This window comes from Rhagoletis zephyria, unplaced genomic scaffold, assembly GCF_001687245.7.
Source record: "Rhagoletis zephyria isolate East Lansing unplaced genomic scaffold, Rhagoletis_zephyria_1.1 Rzeph_scaffold_04774, whole genome shotgun sequence".
In the NCBI taxonomy this organism is placed as follows: Eukaryota; Metazoa; Arthropoda; class Insecta; order Diptera; family Tephritidae; genus Rhagoletis; species Rhagoletis zephyria.
In genome coordinates this window covers 24125-47808 of record NW_016161857.1, presented here as the reverse complement: position 1 = coordinate 47808, position 23684 = coordinate 24125, and the positions used below count along the sequence as shown (strand labels likewise).

Genomic DNA, 23684 nt, shown 5'->3' with positions numbered 1-23684 from the left:
ATACTCAATTGAAATTTTTTTACCAACTTCTCATATACTTAGGAAAAAAATTCAAAAAACATTCGATTTTATACTCAATTGAAATTTTTTTACCAACTTCTCATATACTTAGGAAAAAAATTCAAAAAACATTCGATTTTATACTCAATTGAAATTTTTTTACCAACTTCTCATATACTTAGGAAAAAATTCAAAAAACATTCGATTTTAATTTTATAAACAAATTACTGTACCTTTGATTGACTAATAGTTTTTTAACAAAAAAAAATAACCAACTTCAAAAAAATATAGTAAAAATAACTGAAAAGCAAAAAATACATTTTTAAAACTTAAGTATCAACTCAAGAATTATTAAACTATTTATCTTTTTCTTAAAATTACAATACATACAGTACATATTATATATTCAACTTATCTAGTTTCTCTTAGACATATGTATACAAAGTAATACTCATTTTAGTTAACACATTTACATTCAATCTCTAACTCTATTCAAAACATAATCTGTGATTTATTTTGGAACTAATTTCCGTCATCCCTTGTCCAGCTTGGGTTGCAGACAAACCGGTTTCGGCGTTGTGCCATCTTCAGTGTAATTTTTCGTTCTTTAATTTAGGTTCATTTATCTTAGGTAATGTGATTTTCGTCGATGATTAATTACTAGATATGCCATGGTGTCCTTTTTTTTTTAAAAGGTAATAGGTTCATCTTCGCTGTCTCGATATTAACATTTTTTGCCTGGAGGTAGGTAAAAGTCGGTGATTTTTGCCGTGGTGGAAGTTATTGGTGAGTTCGGAGTGTCCATGCCTGTTGTTTTGTTGTCATTTTTCTTTCCGAACCGCTATTTGTTTGTTCGTTTATTATTTTGCCGTCGTTGGTTTTTAGTTTCTATATTTCCATATTTTCTAGTTTCGCTTTCTTTCTTATTGGCGTCGGTGAACATTTGTTGTTAAACATGCAGTTAGCGATATTTGACTCTGGCGAAACTTTGTTAGTTTATACGTTGACTTTCCAGTATAGGTTAGTACTGCACAATTTTTGTCATTGTTTTCTTCTTTGTTTGGCTTTTTGTTTTTGTGCTCCCTTCGGATTTCCTCTACCAGATCTCTCTTGTATCTATTATTAGCCGCAATGGCATATATTGCGTTCAGTTCGTTTTTGTATCCTTCTTTTGTTAGTGGTATTCCCTCAATTCTAATGACCGTCTGTCTAAGGGCGGCTTTTTTATCCTGATGAGGTTGGTTCGAAGTATTATTTATTATTGTATCTTGGGCTCTTGGGCTTCCTAAAAATTTCATATTGCAGACTACTGATGCTTTTATTTATTTTAATCTTCAGCTCTAAGTAATTTAGCCTTCCATTCATTTCTGGTTCCATTGTGAATTTTATGTTGCTGTGCTGTTTGTTGAGGTATTCCAATAACTGTTCCTTCATTTTTCTTCCTGTCGGATGCGGGTTCAGCGAGTCTAAAACTCCATATATATGAATTTTCAGGTTAATTCAGTTTTCCCTACTTGACCTTCAAATGACCTCGAAACTGACGTGACGAAGGCTTACAGACCTTGTATTCGCATGCAAGGCGTCGAATAACATAGGGCAATAAAATTTAATGTTTAGTGCATATAAAGCTTTTCGAATTTTTTTCCTAAGTATATGAGAAGTTGGTAAAAAAATTCAATCGATTATAAAAATAAAACTTTTTAAAAAAACAAAGTCGAAATATTACAAACTGACCACTTTACCTTGTTGCCCAATAAGTCTTCTAATTGCTGTAAAAAAAAACAACAGAACATTCGAATGAATAGTTGCTGAAATATTGCAAAAAGTGTAAAAGCCTGCATAAAAATTTGTTTGCAAAAACTCATCGAAAAATTAAAATTAGCGCAAAAGCTTTGGTGTCAATATGGAAATGTCGGATTACGCAAATTTGTCATTTCCATCAATTATAGTTTAGAAATAAAAGTCGAATGTTTTGCATTGTAGGATTCCTCAATTCCAATATACCCGCTTTTGTAAGGTCTTTCTATTCATTTAGTTTCGAAACTATTCTAATTGTACTTCTTCAAACTTCGACTTGGCTCATTCTCATTCAAAATTCTTGTTGCAGCGGTTTTAACTTAAGACATTTTACTATACATAGTTCTAAAACAAATGCACCGGAATGAGGATATCAATATGTTTTATATTACAGGGTTTGAAGACAAATTGACTGAGAGGGGGAATACAGGATTCCATTTGATTTTCAGTTTTGCTTCAAATGATGCCTAGTGCGGTGATAACGGCAATTTGAAAATGGCTCATTCGTTGTGCTCTCTATGCAGTTATAAAACGTAATTTATATGTATAAGTCGCCACTGGGATCATTAGACCCACTAGTACTTTCTTGATTAATACTTTGAATTTTTAGATATACTGATTGATATCGATTCAACGGTCATTAAGGGCGTGCTCGAAATACTGAAATAACGGGCGAAATTTCTATTAGGTCGGCCGTAGAACGTAGGATTCTCCTATCCGATTATCTCAATGGTTCGTCTGTTCCCACACAAGCTGAAGCTGAAAATAAAATGAAATAAATGAAAGAATGAAATGAACGTCCCGCACACCGATAACACGGACCAAGGCGAATTTATAAAAGGTGATGTTGATGGCGAATTTAGATTCTCGCCGAGGTACGTCTTAATGTCAAAATGATGTGTTTGTTGTAAAATGAATTCGCCTTGTTTACAACAAACACATCATTTTGACATTCAGTAGTACCGCGGCGAAAATTTAATTCGCCATCAACACCACCTTGTATAAAATCGCCTCGACACGGACGATTCCGATAATCTGATAAGAAAATCTTATGTATGCGGTCAGCCTTAGGTTCATTACTTTTCGATTCGTTTACTAACACATATACACAGTGCGACTTGTCAATTGCACATTAGATAAGACTACATATCTTAAGTATATGGCTTTGCTTCTTTTCTCTTCTAGTAGATAATTATCAGGAAGAAGAAGAATGAGAAAATTGAGAGAATTACGTTCACAGAGAGAGAAATAACGAAATAGTAATTCGAGCAAAGCCAACGTCATGTGAAAGAGCAAAAGATATACATAGGCAGGCTCGAAATCTTAGCACCTAAAACGTATTCAGCAAAAGCACATTTAATAATGACGAGAATAGTTCCAAAATTTTAAATTGGTGGGAAAACTCAATAAAAGTTTGATCAATTCATATAGTAGGTATACAAAAAGAACAAAGATGAAGACACATCGATGATGTCCCTTGCAACAACGACACAATTCAAAATGCAAAAAATTATTTTTCGAATTTTGAATTGTCTCGTTATTGCATAGGACCGACCATCCACATATCTTCGTCATTTCTGGGGAGTTTAGTTGTCTGTTACACTAAACATATTCTTCTTATGAAATCTCCAAAAACGTAAATTTTGAATCAATTCTCTATATATATTATTAAACGTATGATATATGTATATGTATTTGCTGAAAACTTAAAATAAAGGTACAAAGTCTTTGCTATGCAAATCAAATATTTTGGAGGATTTTGAGGCTTTGTTCGAAAAAACAACGGAATCGTTCTAACCTGAATGATTTTTTAGTTGCATTCATAGAGAATCTGACGTCGGAAATCTTGCGTAGAAAACAATTTAGTATACACATACACGTATACATACATATTCAAAAAATTAGAAGCAGCTCCTTACACTCGCATACAGAGTACTAGAATCGATTTCAAGTGTTCCTTAGGTAAACCTTTTGATGATATAGATGATATTAGAGTTACCCTAATACAAGATTGCATTTGAAAGAAAAGTGTTAACAGTAGAAAAAAAAAACCCAAATTTGTTATACTGAATGTAGTCCTCCTAAATGGATGGCAAAGTTTGTTGTACGTATGTACAGACATATATGAAAAATTAAACTTTTAAGACGAAGAATAATATATATATTTATTCTTATCAAATTTTATATATCGATATCAAATTTTATTAGTTTTTGAAATGCATTTATGTATGTATGTATTTTAAAAATGATCTCACATCATTCATATGTATAAACTTTTATGATATTGAACTACAAAATACAACGTTTTGAGTACGCAACTCAGAGTACGACGCATGGTTATTGTATTCAATATACATACACATAAAGGTAATATATATATAGATACATATACTGTGTAGTAAAGGCAAAAAAAAACGCTCAAAAAGTGCAACAAACATAATTTCAACCTCAACAAATCAATAAGATTGTTTGTAGCTTGTAGCTAAAAATAGATATACATATGTATTCTAGAATATACTAATTGAAATTAGAATTACAAAATCAAATATAAATAGTCAAGACATACATACATATGCATGTATGTGGTATGTAGGTATGTAGTTTAAATTGGCATTTTGTAATGCCGAAAATTCCATTAAGCAGACGTGTCAATAAAACATGAAAATAATTTGAATTCCAAACATCCAATTGTCCGAATATTTATTCCAATGATAGTTGCGCAAAAATATATAAGGCAAGGTACGCACTGTGTAGAAAAGTGCTGAAGAATGTGTTGACTGCAAATATGTATGTATGTATTTATATTTGAAAATAAGTAGATGTGCACGCAATTGAATCCATGAATGTGATGTACGTACGCTTACTTAGTGCTTTGGTGTAAAAATGCAGCTTTTAGATATTTTGTGATGGCATTTCTATTTTTGCTACTTCATGGTATATTGATTTTTAAATTTTAGCGGTTTCGTTTGCGTTTTGACTTTCAAGGCTTAAGTAATATTTTGAAATCATCATTGGCGTTCTCCATTATATACTCGTATGCAATTTTGTCTTTCTTATCCTTAATTTCCTTCAATTTTGGATCCTTTTCGAGCAGAAATTTGCAAACTTCCAAGTGACCACGTATAGCTGCCCGATGAAGTGCTGTCTGACCATATTCATCTTGCAATTGGAGTTTGGCCTTGGCGCCCACCAATAATTTGACTACATTTAAATGACCTGCACGAAAAATAGGAAGAAATGTTTGCTATTAGTATATAAATTAGTGAATAATATTAAATATTTTATTTTTGCACACAGGGTGACCCAAAACGTTTCACTTTGTTTTGAAATTTTATATAATAAGCGATTTTGAAATTTTATATAATAAGCCATTTTTAATCAAGTATCAAGGTTTATACACGAGTCTTTAACTTAGAAGACTCAAACACAAAATCGACGTTTTTTCATTTTGATTCTTAGTTCACTTATGAATGCCAAGTAAGGAAATTAGCGTCACAAAATTTGCGATAAAGGTATAAAGTCTGAATGTACTTTAATAATAACGTGTGCGGAATGAAATACGAACTGATGCAGTAAAAAGAACCAGCTATACTTTCGGATGCAACAAATACTGTTTTTCCGCTCACTTAGATATTGTCGAAATTTACAAGAAAAACTTTTGTAGAAAATACTCATGTCCATAACGATTGATATGTTTAAGTTCTCAGGCATAAATCGGAGGGGGTTTTTTTTTTTTAAAAACTTACTGTGCCAACTTGAGTTATTATTTTTTTAGCCATTTAGACGATAAATAGTTCATAGTTATATTTAGGCAGTGCTGCCAACTATCCAGTAAAATCGAGTAAAAAAATCCAGGCTTAGATTAAAATAATTTAAAGAAATTCATTTGAAACACTACTTGAAATTAAAATTAATAATAGAATAATACATCTAGGATCGAAGTTTATAAGAAATAGAAAATAAGAATAAAGTTAATTAGCGCTGCGTAGCTTTGCGTTGACCAAGTTTAGCTGACTGAATAAAGTTCAAAGTCTGCATTAGACCTAGGTAGTCAAAGTAAATGAACTGCAAATTCCGGCAGATCTGAAAACAATTTGTTGCCACCTGCATCCGTATTAGATGGCATTAGGTGGCAGATATTTGCGTACCTGTGACCTTGTCACGGTTACACAAAAGTCACGGGTAACTGCTGTGACAACTTCCAAAGAATCACCGGGACAGACTGTTACAAAGGAACAGTTGCAATAATGTTTTTAGTAGGATTGCGTCTTCTACAATGACAGTAACAGTCACAGCTGCAGTACGAACTGTGACTGTGATAAAGTAGCAGTGGCAATCAGGGTTACCACTGAACAACTTTCTTTCCTACCAAGAGCTGGTTCAAAAATCTACCAAAATGGCTTTTTTCGTACCATTTAAGAAAACGGAGTTTGACGGCAGAAAATATTTTATACTCAAAATAAGATATCTAGGTAAACAAAAGGATCAGAATAATAGCTAGTATATAGATATTTAAGAACATATTTTGCATAGCACGCAAAAAAGTGGTGAGTGCTTTTAGTCAGACTCACGTACCGACATGTAATCCGGCCCGCTGAACCCGGTTAAAAACTTTGAGATCCTCCAATTTACTGGAAACAATAAGTTGTTTTCTTTTTAATTTTTGTTTATGATAAAAAATAACATATTCTGTAAACACGTACCTACATTTGTTATTTTAATAACCTTGTCATTGTTGAATCCCAATAAACATTGGGCTTGGTTAGCAATTCGAAAATGATTGGAAAGCTAACATTGTTTCGAGTCTCACTTTCGATAACGAATGTGCAATAGGTTAGTATTCGATTCGGGAACAAGGCCATTCTCCAGCAAAACGGAACCCTCGTTATCCAATGTATTTTCCCTTCGTCATGAATTCAAAATCCAGCCCATTATCGAATTGAAATTTTATTGTGAGAGAGCGATTGTTTTTATATTTTCCTTCGAGAATGAGCTGGACTTCACTATCTCTCTTGTTACTATGGTTTCCATTTTTTTTTTCGAACCCATCTCGAGTGTATTTCCAATATACTATGAACGTTAGAAAACTAAGGTTGGTTATGAGTTCGCTCTCAGTCCGATATGCATACTGGATATCGAAGGTCATTTTCGAACGTTCGCCAAAATGTTTCTAGGGATCTATTATCGATCGACTGCAATTCAAAGAAAAATATCTGATTTATAAACCTGCCTTTACGTCCATCAATTCAATCACTTGATATCCCTTTAGATACCCAGTGGATACAAATTTTTATAGCGTATACGGAGTTCAGAGAATCGCCGAAGGTCATTGGTGAAATTCTGCCTATGCCAGTAAGCAATGCGGTTTTTAAGATATTTGTCAAACAGTTGGACCCATCCAAGAAACAGAATGAGGGTAAAACTGATATTGTCCCAATTTGGCAAGCCTACTCACAGTGCTGACAAAGTGACACACTACAACAAACCAGAGATGTTTTCTGTTTTATGAGCAAAGAAACCTACCAAATATGGCCAACTCGCGAAGCGAAAATATGGCCAACTCCCATCTTTTTTCGCGCGTTGACAATCAGCCGGTTTAATATTTATTTTCTTTCGTCCGAATTCGAGTTTTCACGCAGAAACATAAAATTGAATTACATTGCTGATATTTTTAAAGCAAAATATATGAAATCCACAGCAATTTTGACGAGTAAAAAAGCAGCACAAAATTGTTTTCTTGGCGTTCATTGTGGCATACCTTTGCGTCTGGCGCTTTGCTAGCAAAGTTATAAATGTAACGCAAAGCCACAGAGTTTTATCTGGCATCAGCTTAAAATCTGATTAATGTTGTTTGATATTACAAATTTCACACCATTAAAAATGTCAATGTGGATGACCAAAACAAACAAGGAAAGTCAGTGATGCCAAATAAATAAATAATGCCGTTAGTTCACTCGGTAAAATATTCCTGTTTGCAACTTTTTTGTCACGGTTTTTGTCACAGTCACGGATGAAAATCATTGTGACTGCAAAGTCACAGTCACAAATAACGTTGTTCTTCAAAAGTCACGAGATCGCCCATCTCTAATGCATATAAGTTTGAACTTCTTCCCAAAATTGCATTGCATTACTTATGTATATTATTCATTTTACAAAAATGATTCTATTAAACTGAATTATTATTTTTTCTATGATATCATCACTGTAAATAAAGTGTTTAAACCGTCCTCATGCGATGCGCGTAAACATTGCCCACTGAAAAACTATCAACTTTTTTAATCGTATCGAAATTATCTGGTAACATTAAATACATATCGCACACCATCTTCAAAAGTGACACAACTCAAATTATACGTTAGTCAGAAAATGAAAAAACCAATTTCGTAGCACTTGCTAATCATATGGGCAAGGGAGACTTTACCTTGCGTTCTTTCAACAAATTATAACAAAAATTCGCTCCAGCTTTTGCTTAAAGGTAAATAAAAGTTCTGTGTACATCTTTAATGCATTATTTTAAAAATGCCAAATTTTGAGTTGTGTCACGTTTGAAGAACGTGTGCGATATGTATGTACATGTGTACCAGAGCTGGGTAAATGCAATTACATTACAATTACATTCCTCAGTAATTGTAATTAGGATTCAATTCCTTTAGTTCACTGCAAAGGAATCGATTACTTTTTCAATTCCTTGAAGTAATTTCAAATGGAATTGTTTTTTTCTTTAATTCCATTACAAGGAATTTCATATTGTAATTGGAATAAATTACGTGCTAGTAATGTAATTTCTTTTATTTCAATTCCTTTGAAAGGAATTGAAAATGTAATTTTTTTTCCAATTCCTTTGAAAGGAATTGAAAATGTAATTGATTTTTTTTCCAATTCCATTCCTCAAAGTAATTTAAAAAGTAATCGAAAAATTTATAAAAAAAAATTTTTTACTGTTGAATTGCAATAGCTTTGTTAAATTTCCTGCTAGTATTTCATACAAAAAATTATTGCACTTTCACTTAACCCTTGCAAACTTGTTTATTTATCCATCGATTTTCATCGGTAGTAGTGTTTTAACCCGCAAAACAAGCAGAGTTTGGCTAGTCTATACTAATATATATTTTGAAAGGCGTTTTTTTCTGTTCGCAAAGCTCGAGAAAGGCCGTACCGATTTTTTTGAAATTTCGGAATCTACTGCAGACTTTCCAAGGATGGTTATAGCTAAAAAAAGTTTCGATATAGAAAGGGGGCGTGGCACCTCCCATACAAACCGAATTTTTCAAACTGCATATATTTGTGGTAGAGGACTAGAACTGGGTATGGTGATATCTATATACATATATAAGACCAATTCCATACTCATGGAGAAAAATTTGCATGGTTGGAGAATGGCGTGTGGCACCTCCCATATAAACCGAACTTTTCATATTGCATATTTCTGGAAGTGTTCATGGTAGACTGTAAGCCTTTTTAAAACTCTTTAGTTAGACACCCACATGCCAACATTGCATTTACTTTATCAATTTAACTGAGTTACAATTTCCAAATAGGTGGCAGCCCCCTCAAAAATATTTCCAACAGTTATCTTTCTCAAACCTTTTTAATTTGATACCCATATTGTAATATTTTATTTATTTTATCAATGTAATTTAGTTAAATTTTCAAACAGATGGCAACCCTCCTCAAACATATTTTCGGCAGTAAGCCTTCTTAAAACTCTTTAGTTTGACACCCACATGGCAATATTTAATTTTTTTTAACAATTTGACTGAGTTTAAATTTTCAAATAGGAGGCCACCCTCGTCAAAAATACTTCCAGCAGTTATCTTTCTTAAACCTCTTTAACTTAATACCCATATTGTAATAATTCATTGATTTTAAATTAATTAAATTTTAAAATAGGTGGCAACCCACCAAATTTTTGCGATATCATTGGTTCTGGTATTATACCGAATAATAAAAAAAATATTATTCAAATCGGTTCAGCCGTTCTCGGGTTTTGATGACCGTGACATACGAACACAACATTTTTATATATATATAGATATACATAGAAGATGTCCAATGTGTGCTTTCGATTTTAATCTTTGACCACAACAAAAATTCCACATTGTATATTCGTGAATGAACTTTCAGTTTCTCGATTACTTTTACAATTCCTTTGAGTAATTGGAAAAACTAAAGTACTCTTGCAATTCCAGGTAATGGAATTGAAAAAAAATCAATTACATTTTCAATTCCTTTCAAAGGAATTGGAAAAAAAAATTACATTACTAGCACGTAATTTATTCCAATTACAATATGAAATTCCTTCTAATGGAATTAAAGAAAAACCCAATTACATTTGAAATTACTTCAAGGAATTGAAAAAGTAATCGATTCCTTTGCTGTGGACTGAAGGAATTGATTCCTAATTACAATTACTTGTAATCTGTAATTGGGAGTAATTTAATTCCTAAAGGAATCATTACGACCCAGCTCTGATGTGTACTATATTGAATAAGAACAAAAGCTAAAAATCCGTCAACGAATTTCTCAAAAAGCTGGATTTCCCGCTTTCCGCAATTTCTCATTTCCTGCCGCTAAATGGACTTCGAAAAGCCAAAATCTGGGGTAAACTTTGTACTTTATAATCATTATAATCATTATACGCTGTGATTTTGCAAATTTCAAGCAATTTACGCTTTTTCGCACTCGTGGGTCTTCCTTCTACTGTTTTCCTATTCTAAAAACCCGACATTTCCTTTGGCTCCTGTGTTTACCACAATCTTTTAAGTCTGCTTAGAAATTGTCCACATTTCATTCCGCATACGTTAGACAAATTTTATGAAAATCCAATTCTAATATAACCAAAATTTTTAATGTCCTTGTGCTAAATGGCATTGGTTTTTCACTTTTCGGACACCCCCTCTTCATGTAAACAAAAAAGTTACCCATCATAGCAGCGCGATGTAGTGCCGTAGCACCTGCTTTTGTAACAGCATCCACATCGACCTTGCCATCTTCGATTAACATTTTGCATATTTCTAAATTGCCATTGCGCGCTGCGTAATGAAGCGCTGTGTAGTCGAAGTCATCGCGGTCCATTGATTTGCCGCGACTAATGAAATTACGTACGCGCTCCGGCTCGTTGTAGATAGCTGCATTCGAAAAAAAAAGAGAAAATAATAACTGCACGTATGTAACTATTTGAAATGTGTAAATATATTTACTCTACTGGCATAAGCGCGGCTGGTTATCTGGTTATATTGTTATATTTGATTCAGTTTGCAACAATAAAGCCCAGTTTTTCAGTTCATGACTGTGGTCTAAACTTAGTTTAAACGCGCCAGCTGGCACGCCATCTGTTGAATTTAAACGCAGTTTACGTGATCCAAGTTTAAACCAGCACTGAGAAACTGGCCCTAAGATACACTGGAGAATAGTAATCTTTTAATAGGTAACCTAATAAGCAGCGAGAAAATATTGAATTTAAGCCCGTAAAGGTATTATATCCCATTTTTATGAGAAGAAAATTCAGCCCGCAAAACACTACTGTCATCTAAATTAATTGCCCGTTTCTAAACGGCTGGTCGACAGATTGCACGGAAACTTGGCTTTATTAATAAAGAAAGCATCTACTACCAATCTACAAACAACAAAATCGTAAACCTGGCCTTTACCCGGGGCATTCAAGTTCCAATAATTTTTTTGGGAGACTGCGCGATTGACGAACTATTTTTGAACACATAATTTGTTGAACGATCTTTGATAGTAACGGAACAGCTCGTTTAGTATCTAAATTATCTTCCGAAAGCTTTCCAAAGTCCGGGCTTTTGCCCATCATATGTGACCTCCAAAAAACAATAAAAAGGCCAAACGGCGTTCAGCACGCTTGCTTTGCCACTGCTTTGAAGTAATTTAATGAAAATAATAGGAAATACTCAAAAATAAGATTTTCTTTGTATTCTACAATATGCAGTAACTCTAGAATTTAGATTTTTTACCAAACCTTCTTATGTCTAAGTTTATTTTTTTGCTACTCACCAGCGTTCCAGATGCCACGATCGAATTCCATATCAGTTAAGGTTTGTTGTGCTGGCGCCGCCTGTTTATGACACTTGCAATTATCCGCATCGTGTAGATCCATTTTAGCTAAATGTTAATAATTTATTTTGCTTTCAAAGTTCTTTTAGTTTTTGTCAATTATTTCCAATGTATAGTTTGTACGTACATATGTGTGAGTATATGCAACTGTTTATAAGTTTAACTTTATGCGTTTATTGCTTTAGCTTTTAGCTCAATGATTGAGAAATTCAACACTATTTTTTTGGGGGGTTTTGGAAAACAGTTGTTTGTTTTAATTCCTAACAAAGAAAAATAATATTCTTACAATTTTCTTAAGCTTTTAGTTTTATGCATACATATGTATTTGGTAATAATATTTGCTCAATTTTCTACATATTTTTTGATTACTTTTTTTTTTCTCAACAAAGCTTTTTCATAACTACATTTGAATATAAGTATACCGCAACGATTATATTTTTTTGTTAACAATAAAATTTGCAATTTCCAAAAGTATTCAACTTTAGAAGTTCTGCTTTTGTCTTTGAAAGTGATATTTAAATCTCGCGTTGCATAGTCCAACTGATCTCCGCCTCGCCGCAACTACAAACGACTTTATAACCCAACTGCGCTAACGTGTTCACCATATCCATCGGTGTAATTGTTACCATTACACCATTTACGGCACCCTTCAAGCCATTACCGAAACGCTTCGATAGCGCTTGGATTTCCGTATCGTTGAGCCCAAAAACAGCGCATGAGCGATCGTGCAAGGAACCTTTCACTGTTACATACGTATAGTTCTCCTCGTTTTGAACGATCGGCACTGGTATGGTTACCACATTCGCCACCGAGGTCGGCACTGAGTTCGTTGAAGTCGCCGTTTGTGCGGCCACCGAGGATGTGGCTGTTGTGGTTACATAGTTCACACTGGCTGCCGCGGCACCTATACTGGTGTTGGGGTTACTGGGGGCAGGTTGTGCCTCCGCTGGGGTGGGCATTGCGGTCGGTTGCGGAGGCGGAGGCTGAGAGTCCATTATTTAAAAATTTTTTGTTTGTTTATTGGCTAAATAGATTATAGTTTGGTTGGTAGAAAATGGGGTCTAAAATTAAAATGACGAACCGAACGAAAGAATATAAAAAATGTGCAAAATTAAGGTTTTCTTTTTGTTTTTTTCGTAAAGGATTTTGTTTTTTTTTTCACTTCTCAGTCAAACACGCGCACTTTTCGAATGTGGCACAGACGCTATTAGGTATTTAATTAGATAGTTATCTTTTTATTGCACTAATTTGTTTTTGTTTACTTTTTCGCGAAACTTCGAAGTCGTGTGTTTTCTAGTTTTTTTACTGCTTACTTGCTTCTTGAATTATTCTCCCTGTATGAATTTCCGTAGACGGAGATCAGGCGCCAGATATCTGATTTCGATTTGTTGTATTTGATTACTTTAACCGCTTTCTTATTCGGGCGAATCGACCTTATGGTAGTTGCCTAGGCCTGCTGCTTCACGTCCTATATTCGAAAGATTCTCACGTACAACGGATTCTGTTTCGAGAGGCTCTGGTTCATGGAATTCTTTTCGCATCGTCCACATATACTCGTTGTAGTCCTGTTTAACGGCTGTTGATGAAGAGGCGACTACACGAAAGCCTAAAATCTAAATATATGGGCGCTTTATTTAAAAATTTCTGAAATGTTTATATATCGATGGTTCCTACAATAACGACACAACTCAAAATTCAAAAAAAAAAATGTACTACTGTTAAGTGTATCCTATTTCTAATCCTTGTCTAATACATTTCCAACCCTTACAAAGGAAACAGTAAGGATTGCTAAAATAAGTACTAAAGGTTAGACGTGGATTCGAGCAGGATTAAAGCCATGAGCCACTTAACAGTAGTAAGGGTTTTTATTTTTTGAATTTGAATTGTGTCGTTATTGCACAGGACCATCGTATATCGATGGCTGAGTGGAAGATCGACCTATATCGGCAGCCAGTTCGAAAACGCTCTATCTCAAAAAACTTTTTAAGAACGCCCTATTTCAGAATTCGTTTCAAAAACGCTCTATCTCAGCGCCGATTCAAAAACGCCCTATATCAGCATATTTTCAATACATTTGTGAAGTGAGATAGGGCGTTTTTGAACCGAATTTTGAGATAGGGTGTTTTTCAATTAAATTCTGAAATAGGGCGTTCTTGAAAAGTTTTCTTTATATTTAAAATGTTTTCAGTAATATTATTTACGTATCATATACTACCTACTGTTAAGACAACTCATTGAAATCTTCACAGGCACTTTCTATGAATGCCGAAAAAGAAGCAGACTTTCAATGAACCCAAATAATAAAAACGTGTTATTCTACTTAATTTACATATAAAATGGTTTAATTTGTACCCAACGTTGTGGAATAAGCAAGTTTGTCCACTAATTGTCACGCAAATCGCATTTTAAGAAGAAAGAACTAGAATTACCAAAGGAGAAAAGTGAAAGTTTGTATGTATGTGTGTATGTATGTACGCACATATATAAAGAAATCATCATCATTGAAAAGGACAACTTAAATTTAACATGGAGAAAAAACTTGAAATTTACATAAGCAGATTACCAAGAAAATGGTTTAGGTTTTAATTGCTATAAAACATATTTGATATGAACCTTAAATAAATGTGTACAGTACATATGATTTGTGAATTAAAGAAGCTGCTTTAAAGGAAAGCTAAGCGAAAACAGGAGCCCTTCAACTTGTGCCACTCTAGCAAAAAGGAAAGGAGAAAGGAATTCAAAGTGGAAGGCCGCTTGACTCTCATGAAGGCCGTTTGGAAGGGCTTTTAGCTCCTGAAATTTCTGCTGGATAGAGACAAAAATATCTCTCGATATTTACAGTAATATCGATAATGAGCTGGCAGGCGAGTCTGGCCAACGACTGTCATTTATGTATGTAAATAACTGAGGACCCTTTTTTGTTTGAGGAACATGCAAACTACATTTGTTTAAGATACCTGTTTGCATCACTCGAAAGGTGTTTTTCGTTCTCGTACAATTTTGTTGTTTAACATTTCTACAGGATTTACTCCGGAGAAGAGGGAAGCGACCAATTGCTAATAAAAAAAGTTAATAAGGGTTTAAATCGGCATATTTTGTGAATTTGTTGCATGCTGTCAGCTAGCTTCATAGACATTTAAAATGAATTACCAACAAAACGTTACTTTTAAGAGAGCACTTTTAAATGAGGCTGTCATCAGCGTAGCAGCGAACACCTACTTTTTGATTGTATATGTTCCTATATATATCTCAAAATCTAAACGGGTTTCTTGGTCTGATTCATACTAAACAGTACGTATAGAAAAGATTTTTTTTTTAGAAATATGTATGTAGTACTTATTTATTTACCTCAAGCGCAGATAAGATTCTACATGGATGTACCAGATATACTATTGTTGTCTCATCGCTATAACCGCCGCACGAAAATTTATTCAACTGCTCAATTTCATCCGCTGCAATGAAGAAAAATATTACATTTGAAGGATGTTCCAAAAGTACTTAAGAGCGGGTTAAAACTTTTATAAATAGTGCAGATAAATAAATTTTGTGTAATGCAGTGGCAATCCCCCGTCCATTCCATTGAGATCGTCGGTCAAAAAGTTCAACGAAAAAGTGTGTTTGATAATGAAATACTTTATTTGTTAATAACCCAAGTCGATGAAAGCAAAATTAAATTTACATTCTGTTTTAGAATATCGTGTACACAATAGAATGGGCGGATATTGTACATTAAATTATAGTCATATATCATAGGAGATTTTGCTTCGTGAAATCAGTAAAAAAAAATGCAGCACTCAAATGAACCACCATGTATGCAATGTACTATTTAATATGTATGAACACACACATCTATAATAACACACAGCAATTATAAAGTGTGTCTAGCAATAAAATAAAAAAAAATAAAAAAACCGGCGCAAGCAATGCGATACAGCAAATGTAAATAAAGTTAATAGTGATGTCATCGGAAAACGGCATGGCGTTGATGGCTACAAGGGCCTTTTTGACCAACCGCAGGACAATGGAAAAATTATAACGAGGAATTACCTCATCGCAGGAATAGATGAAAAAAAAAACGAATCGAACGACTATTCACATAAATGAGAATGAATTTACATGTCTGTATGTATGTACATATATGCATGCGTACGCCTAGTCTGCGTCCACTTATTTTTTTTATTCTATATTCACAATGTTTTCCACGATAAACATTTTTCGCTTTTTTTTTTAATTTAAATATGATTCATATTATAACAAAAATCATATAAATCCAAATTTTTAACTTTGTACGAACACGATAAAAATCAACAAAATTGCAGCAAAGTTTCCAACTTTTAATTCGCATTAAAAAAGTGCAAGTTCAAAGTGTGTTAAAATTCGCGTTGCTTTTTGATTTTTATTTTTTAATTTTGCTGACGAAGTACTTATTTTCTTCCCAAAATGAAAGTATTCTCAAAATGTTTCGCTATTAGGTACCTTTGGATTTTTCAGCAGGCTATAAGTATCGAGAATCGAAATAAAATCAGATATTACAACTGCGTAGCAGCCACACAAAGAGAATAATACGGGTACAATGGAATGGTGTCAATCTTAAGTTCATTGACGCATATCTCCGTAGGGAAGGAAAGTTTGTTACTTGCATGCGTCGAGATTATTTATGTACATATGTATATGTTTGTACATACATATGTACATCAGCAAACATATGTATTTTGTAGGAACAAGTATTAAAGTCCTAAAAAAACAAATGCAAACCGTAAATTAACACTGCGATTGTCGTTAATCGTACGTATGTATGTATTTCGCGTTATTGACTGCTAACATTTGAAAACTTGATACATATTTATGTAATTCAAAAAGCGTAGAAACCCGCATTGAAGACATGCAGACACAAATTAACAGCATTGCGTATTTAGAGTAATTTACAAATTTTTACATTTTTTACGTTGGTTTTCAGTAAATTTCGCTATTACTCACGAAATGTGTATGTATGGTCAGCTTTCAAATTAAATATTCACATAAATAGCTGGAGCGAGTGGCAATCGCACAAAATCACTAAACGACGCCAGTAAATGGAATGAAATAAAGTTGAGCAAAGCTAAAGTGAACTCTCCCCATTCAGTAAGAGTTGGCCAGCACGAGCGCTACTGCCATTGAAATGACTTTTTCATTCTCATATGCATACATCTGTATGCACCAACATACACACCCATATGTGTACATATGTACATGTGCATATATATATATATATATATACAAATGTACTTAGTTTCATACATACTATGTATACCTGTGGGCACATAAACCTTATCACTTAAGATTCTGCATTTTTTTTTTTTAATTTTCCAAGTTCATACTCTTGAATTTTAGCTTGCATATTTAACAGATATTAATGTACGTATGTATAAGGACAGGAATAAAAATACTGAGATTGAGTTCATAAAGGGAAATTTGTTTGTTTGTTAGTATAGCGAACAAGCCGATAAGTTGTGCTCAGTTTCGCTATGGACGTTTCATTTTTGTAAGTCTTGAATCATTCAACCTTTAAATGTATGTTCCCAATAAACATTGCGGTTGGTTAACAATTCGAAAATGATTGGAAAACCAATTTATTTTTTTTTCGAATGTCACCTTCGATAGCTAATGTGCAATAGAATTGTGTTCTCCAGCAAAACAAAATCTTCGTTATCCAATGCATTCGTTATGATTTCGAAATCCAGCCCATTATCGAATTGCAATTTTAATCTTTATCGACCTGCTCATGTCTGTTGGAGTCCAATAAAAAGTTTGTTAGCCTTCTCTCCTAACACAAACGCGTCACAATATTCATACTTATATTTAAGATGCTTTCAATTAAAATTGTTTAAAGAAAATGCTCCTTAGACCTATTGGGTCACAAATATATTCGTTTAAAATAAAAAGCCATTGAAATCGGCCCAGTATTTTGGAAGTTTTTCATCCCTAAAATTATTCTTTCAATTTTCTATAATGGCATACATAAATAGATCAATGAAAAGGAGTCAATTTTTGGATAGATTATTATTTCGCGCAAGTCTTAGACATTTAAACACTTAAATCTGAACATATTTGAAGTTTTTCAGACGCGTATGCTTGAACAATTTCACTGTCACTGGCTAGTTTTACTTGGCCACAGGTGTATGCTTTGTATTTGTTGCTTTTATATTGTTTTTTTTTTTTTTGGTGCTAGTTGGCCGGTGCTCCATCATTTTCTTTGCCACAATATGGTGTGACATTGTTTGACAGTAGCGTAAATGTATCAGATATTTGACGATAAGGAACGAATATCTACACCAAATGACCTCAATACAAGTTCCAAGAGAAGAAAAGGTTTTTTGTTTCTAAAAATTTAACGGTAATGTACTGTTCTAATGTTGTATTGAGAGCAACGTTACAAAATACCAAAAAAAAGGGCTCATAATATTGAAAATTTAAATAAAAGTGAAAAATATGGTGCGCCAATTTCGACTTTGAAAGATGCAAAACCTACCGGAAAAAAATCCGGCGAAGACATCTAAAGGGTTATTCACTTCAAATCGTTTTACTTCCTATTGGCGCTTGGTTAATTTTTCCATTACATCTCAATAATTTATCTAAATATAGTTTCGTTTTAATATAAGGTGTGTTAAATAATTACGCTGTGACTTGGGACCATATTTTCAGTTAGTTATTGCAAAACGATAACCAATTAAAGCTATTGTGTGGCAATAACCTAATGATAAAAACATGTACAAAAGAAGCGAAAAAAGTAAAAAAAAATGTGGAAATATTCATATCGACAAATTAGCTCTCGCGGCTATCAAAATAAAATAAAAAGCGCTTGCGCAAATTCAACAGCAAAACAAAAAATATGAAAAAAAAAGAACAAGATGTTAGCCCGAAAGCAAATAGGCGAACATAAACTTTAGCTTACAATATATGAAAACGTTACCTTTAAGTCCGGAGACTAACACACGCCACGGATATTTATGGCTGTATGATGCTAAGTTTCCGCGTATAATAATGTAAGGCATTTGTCTAACAGCAGCGATGTTGACACTTGTACTGATTGTGAAAACACTACAACAACGTTAGATACTTTGATAATCGTTCTATGCTAGGCAACCACACTTTGTTTGTTGTACCTCTTGGCTCTTTGTGCAGTGCACGCCACACAATTACAGTAAATTATACAGGTTGCCAGAGAAGGTGTGTCCAATTCCAATAAGTAGCCGTCAACCGTAGGCTAAAAATTACCAACACTTTCGCATCGTACTGCCAAAGCTCTCTCATTGACTGATTTTCCAAATAACTTTATTTCCTTCGTATACGTTGAAAGTCTATCGAAAGCTTACTTCAAAGCCTATTTATGAGTCGCAACTAATAAATTATGTAGTTAATTTTACTTGGTTGATAGGCTTTAGAGCTGTGCTATGATTTTATCAAGTGTAAGTGTCACAAATGCGATTAAATGCTGTTGTTGTAGACGAATAGTTTATTTCTATAGTGGGCTTTTAAGATATTGCATGTTTTTACATATACACAAAGGTAGATATAACGTGTATATGTACAGCTAGCTGACTGTGGCTTTGTTCAGGCGCAAATTGATTTTTTTTTTGTATTATTCACTCTTTATTAGCGTTTGTATTTATTTTGAGCAGCATGTTTTGGAGGAAGTGAGAAAATTAGATTAATAGTAAACTTTAGTGGGTTTTTTTTATAAGAATATGAACATAATACTGTAAATGCAGATGGGTGAGAGCACCTAGCAAGTTTCTTTAAGAATACAGAATATATAAAAATTAAATATTTATTGCATTTTAAATGCATACATTTTACGGCAAAAGTAAAAGGTGACAGATGAAAGTGTAAATCTTGTTCTAATATACTATCGGAACACCTACAGTCTGTCGACGATTTAAAGATCTTCTGGGAAATAAGCAGCAAGAACGATGTCATCTTTCTGCAACATGATATATATGAACTTATTAAGTGGTGCACACGTAACAAGTTAAAGTTAAATATAGTAGATAAATGCAACTCGATGTGCTTCTTTCGGTCACGCTACATTCATCCAATTGAATTGAAAGCAAAGAAGGACTTGGGGGTGATCATCGATGACAAACTGACTTATTCTGATCATGTGGATAAAATATCTCAAGCATACAAAGTTCTTGGGTTTATTTTAAGATCTAGCAATGACCTCAGTTGCGACATTATACACTGCACTAGTTAGGCCAATATTGGAATACTGTTCGACAATTTCGTCACCTAGTACCAGCACCCGAATTCCAGCACTCGCTATCGGTAATTTTGATCGCTAAAAATCTCCAAAAGAAAAGCAGCCGCGCCTAACAACATGCAACATCTACTTACATGCCACTCGTACTGCCAGCTTTGGCTGATAACACATTGCATCTGTTACTTTTCCATGTTGCGTGCTTTTAGGCCCCACTGATTTAGAGAATTTTGGCTATGGAAATTAGCGTAGCGATTGTCAAATTCCTCTTTTATAAAATCATAAAGAGCCACATCGATTCCCCGGAAATCTTGGAACAATTTGGACTAGTTTGTAATAGGCCTGAATTAAGATCTAAAAGGTTATTAGGTACAATAAAAACCTCAAAAAAGTGTATGTCAGTAGGCGTTGTGCAAACATCAACTTTTTTGAGGGTTCTTTATTTATCTTTCGTACAAATTAAAGTATTTTCATTATATTTTTTACATTTCACTTATGTATACGTATGTACATAGTTAATTATACTAGCTAATAAAGATGTAGTGTACAGCCGATTGGCGTAAATTAATAAATAAATAAATATATATCTAATATAATACTCACGAATAAATTCATGAATTAATAACTCCAGACTTTTTGTTTTTTTGATAAAAAATTAAAAAAAAAAATTCTAACTTTAAGAGGGGAAAAATAAAAAAAAAACGACTGTTTTGCTTTTTTACCTTCCTTTTATTAGCTCGGGATGTAACTATGTAATATTGATGCGCCTAAAAGATGCAGCGATTTCTATTCTCAAGTTACATACCTGATGACAGTACGAATGGCAATTATAATAGGGTGGTTTTAGTTTTTTAAACTATAATTTAATTTGTATCATGCTTTAAACCTACTTTATTTTTACCTCCCTTTTTTATTTTCTTAATTAATTTCTCATAAACTATCAGGCCTACCGAAAAGTGATGTATATACGGTTTATAAGTTATACGGTACGGTTCGTAAGTTATACGTGATTAAGTGGATCAAAATTTTTTTTTAACTGAATAACGGTAAATTGCAAATATTTCGAAAACGTATCCATAGAAATTAAAATTACATAACTAGATTTTTCAAGTTATCCATAGGGAATTTTCGCAGTAAACCAGTGTAATTATGAGAAAAATCTTTCATGAAAATAATTGTGAATATTAGAACTAGGTGTAGGCTAACATTTGACACTGACTGTATGTACATTAGGGTGGCCCATATTTCGAAAAGTGCTCGGAATAGCCTAAAGAATAAACTATGCAAAGTTGTAGGTCAATCAAAAAAGATTTAGATGTGGCTCAAAGCGCTCAAAGTTTCCCCATGTATTTTATATGGCGAAAAAACTATTTTTCGTAGATATTGTATAGAATCCTTGAAAAGCAATATTTTTCAATCCGCAAACTCTTTTTGTCTTCAGGAGACTTCCAGAAAAAATAACCAATTGTTTATTTAAAAGTTTATTATTATATTGTACTAGCTTTTGCCCGACCCACGTCTTTATACAAATGTGAAAAATATTTTATATAAAGATGTTATATATTATTTCTGCTCTAATACTACTACTTACTATAGGAGAAAACGGAAGGACAGTTGTATAACTTATTAAATCCGAATTTTTGAAATGAAAATTTAAGTTTTCCGTTCGGTTACAAATTCTATTCTGCCCCGATCTACAAAATTTGCCATTATTTATAGCACAAAATTTTCAATACAAATTTTTAAGGTTGTTTATTTTCTATCCAAAACAGTGATCGTATAGAAACAGTAGTTTTCCTAACAAGTGAAATCACTGCCAAGTGAATTCAGTGATGTACCTTAACTTATAGCTTAGGTGTTATGTAATGAAATGTAATAATACCTTTTTTGCACAGCAGGTGTTTTTATTTACATTAAAATATCGCCAATAAATTATATATGTATACAAGTAATAGTAGAAATACCAATGTTGTAATATTAAAATTTTGGCTATCTAATCTTCGGGATAATAACTGTAATATTATTTCACAACATGTGTTTAATACTTGAAAGCTTCTTTTAACATAAATGCATTTTCCAATGAGAGGGCATGAACCGCCATTGACAAAAATGCAACTCCCGGCCACCTAGGCCCCCTATGGGTCCTTAGGGACCCGTTAGAAAAATTGCCAAAAATCACAATTTTTACTTGCGTCCACAGTATTTTTGCGTAAATTCTTTTTTGTGAAGGCGGCCTTCAGCCGCGCTTTAGGATTATAACTCTTACCAAATAGAATTCGCCTTTTGGTGTGTACCAACTGGGGCTACCGCCCCAGTGATGTAGCCTTGGGAAAGAATGAGGTAACAAGAATTCCTTTTCTGTGTTGTAAACCTGGGGCTGCCGCCCCAGTGATGTCTATTTTGGTTACTGGGTGTTTCATAAAAATGTCTTGTATATAAAAATGTCTTGCGCAAATGAATATTTAACATTTTTCAAGCGAAAAAACGCTTGGCCATGTTTCTAAGGGCTCTTTAGGGAACCATAGGAGGTATAGGTGGTCGGGGGCGACAGTTTTGTCAATGGCGGTTCATGCCCCTCCAAAAAGGGTGGTTGGAGGTGCCACACCCACTTCTTCGCCCACCGCCCCTTTAATGAACGCCGGTAGTCGGAGAAAAAAAGCATACCATTGAATTCCTTGATCTTTGCTCTTTTAAGCTGTAAAGGTGGGCGGTGCCACACCCCTTTAATTTTTTTGTACCAGCCCCTAACAAACAGATACTTTTCGGAACTCAACCCAAAAATATTGCTTTTCAAGGATTCTAAACAATTTCTAAGAAGAATAGTTTTTTCACACATTTTTAGGGGGCGAGACCGAGAGTCCAAACACTTCTATTTTTCTCCATATAACTAAGGGCTGTCCTAATGTGCATATACATATGTATAGTACGTTCCCAATTGCAAAATTTGGTTCTAAATATAATGTTACTTAAATGTATTAATGTTTAGTTCAATTACTTAAAACATATTCAACAGGACAAGAAATGAGGAATGAACCGAGATATCGCTTAAAATTTAGTGCCCACAAATCCATACATATATATATTTTGTATAACTCACTTTTTATGGCATGGAGCTTTTTATCGCATTCGTGCTTGCTGTTTGCCAGTTTCTGGATGTGCTTTTTTAATTAGCCAATGGCTGATGAGTGAAATTTTTAATAAAGTGTGCGAATTCGCTTGCAAATACTTCCGATTTTTCAATTAATTTATTATTTTTTCTATTCTGGGTCTGTCCGCCGATTCTCACTCAATTCGTTATTTGACACTTTTCTTTGCTTCTTTGTTTTGGGACAAACGATAGCACGGGCGGCGTTGCCACAGAACTTTAGCGTTTAAGAACTTTAAAGGCCCGTCCACATACAACTTTGGCGTTGCGTCGGCGCTGGCGTCGCTTTGACAGCAGCGCGAGTAACGCCCGTGCTTGCTACAATGAACGCTTAGCAGAGAATACTTTGGTCACTAAATTAACATACTAGCGGCAGAAAAACCAAAATTTTACATCAATAATTGCATTAAAAAATATATTTCTTGCCCGCAT

The 23684-nt window shown here is 33.7% G+C and overlaps 3 protein-coding genes across 5 annotated transcripts; all 3 read right to left on the bottom strand.

Annotated features, from left to right (window-relative positions):
- Nucleotides 1-4223: 4223 nt before the first annotated feature.
- LOC108371200 (ankyrin repeat domain-containing protein 39) lies at nt 4224-13256 on the bottom strand. 2 transcript variants are annotated; one of them, XM_017626708.1, is made up of 4 exons: nt 13185-13256; nt 11812-11919; nt 10719-10925; nt 4224-5013 (listed from the first exon to the last, which is right to left on the bottom strand). In XM_017626708.1, exons 2-4 carry the CDS (start codon nt 11912-11914, stop codon nt 4778-4780), a joined length of 546 nt encoding a protein of 181 aa, XP_017482197.1. In that variant the 5' UTR covers nt 11915-11919; nt 13185-13256; the 3' UTR covers nt 4224-4777. The 2 variants fall into 2 exon arrangements, with proteins under 2 accessions (XP_017482197.1, XP_017482195.1); XM_017626706.1 differs by lacking the exon at nt 13185-13256 and having other exon boundaries at nt 11812-11959.
- On the bottom strand, nt 12022-12888 carry LOC108371201 (uncharacterized). Its single transcript, XM_017626709.1, has one exon. It carries the CDS (start codon nt 12864-12866, stop codon nt 12387-12389), a length of 480 nt encoding a protein of 159 aa, XP_017482198.1. The 5' UTR covers nt 12867-12888; the 3' UTR covers nt 12022-12386.
- On the bottom strand, nt 12098-23278 carry LOC108371202 (uncharacterized). 2 transcript variants are annotated; one of them, XR_001848725.1, is made up of 5 exons: nt 23205-23278; nt 18821-19498; nt 15220-15323; nt 13185-13484; nt 12098-12131 (listed from the first exon to the last, which is right to left on the bottom strand). XR_001848725.1 is itself a non-coding variant. In XM_017626710.1 (4 exons), exons 2-4 carry the CDS (start codon nt 18900-18902, stop codon nt 13287-13289), a joined length of 384 nt encoding a protein of 127 aa, XP_017482199.1. In that variant the 5' UTR covers nt 18903-19498; nt 23205-23278; the 3' UTR covers nt 13123-13286. The 2 variants fall into 2 exon arrangements, 1 of the variants encoding a protein (XP_017482199.1); XM_017626710.1 differs by lacking the exon at nt 12098-12131 and having other exon boundaries at nt 13123-13484.
- Nucleotides 23279-23684: the final 406 nt, after the last annotated feature.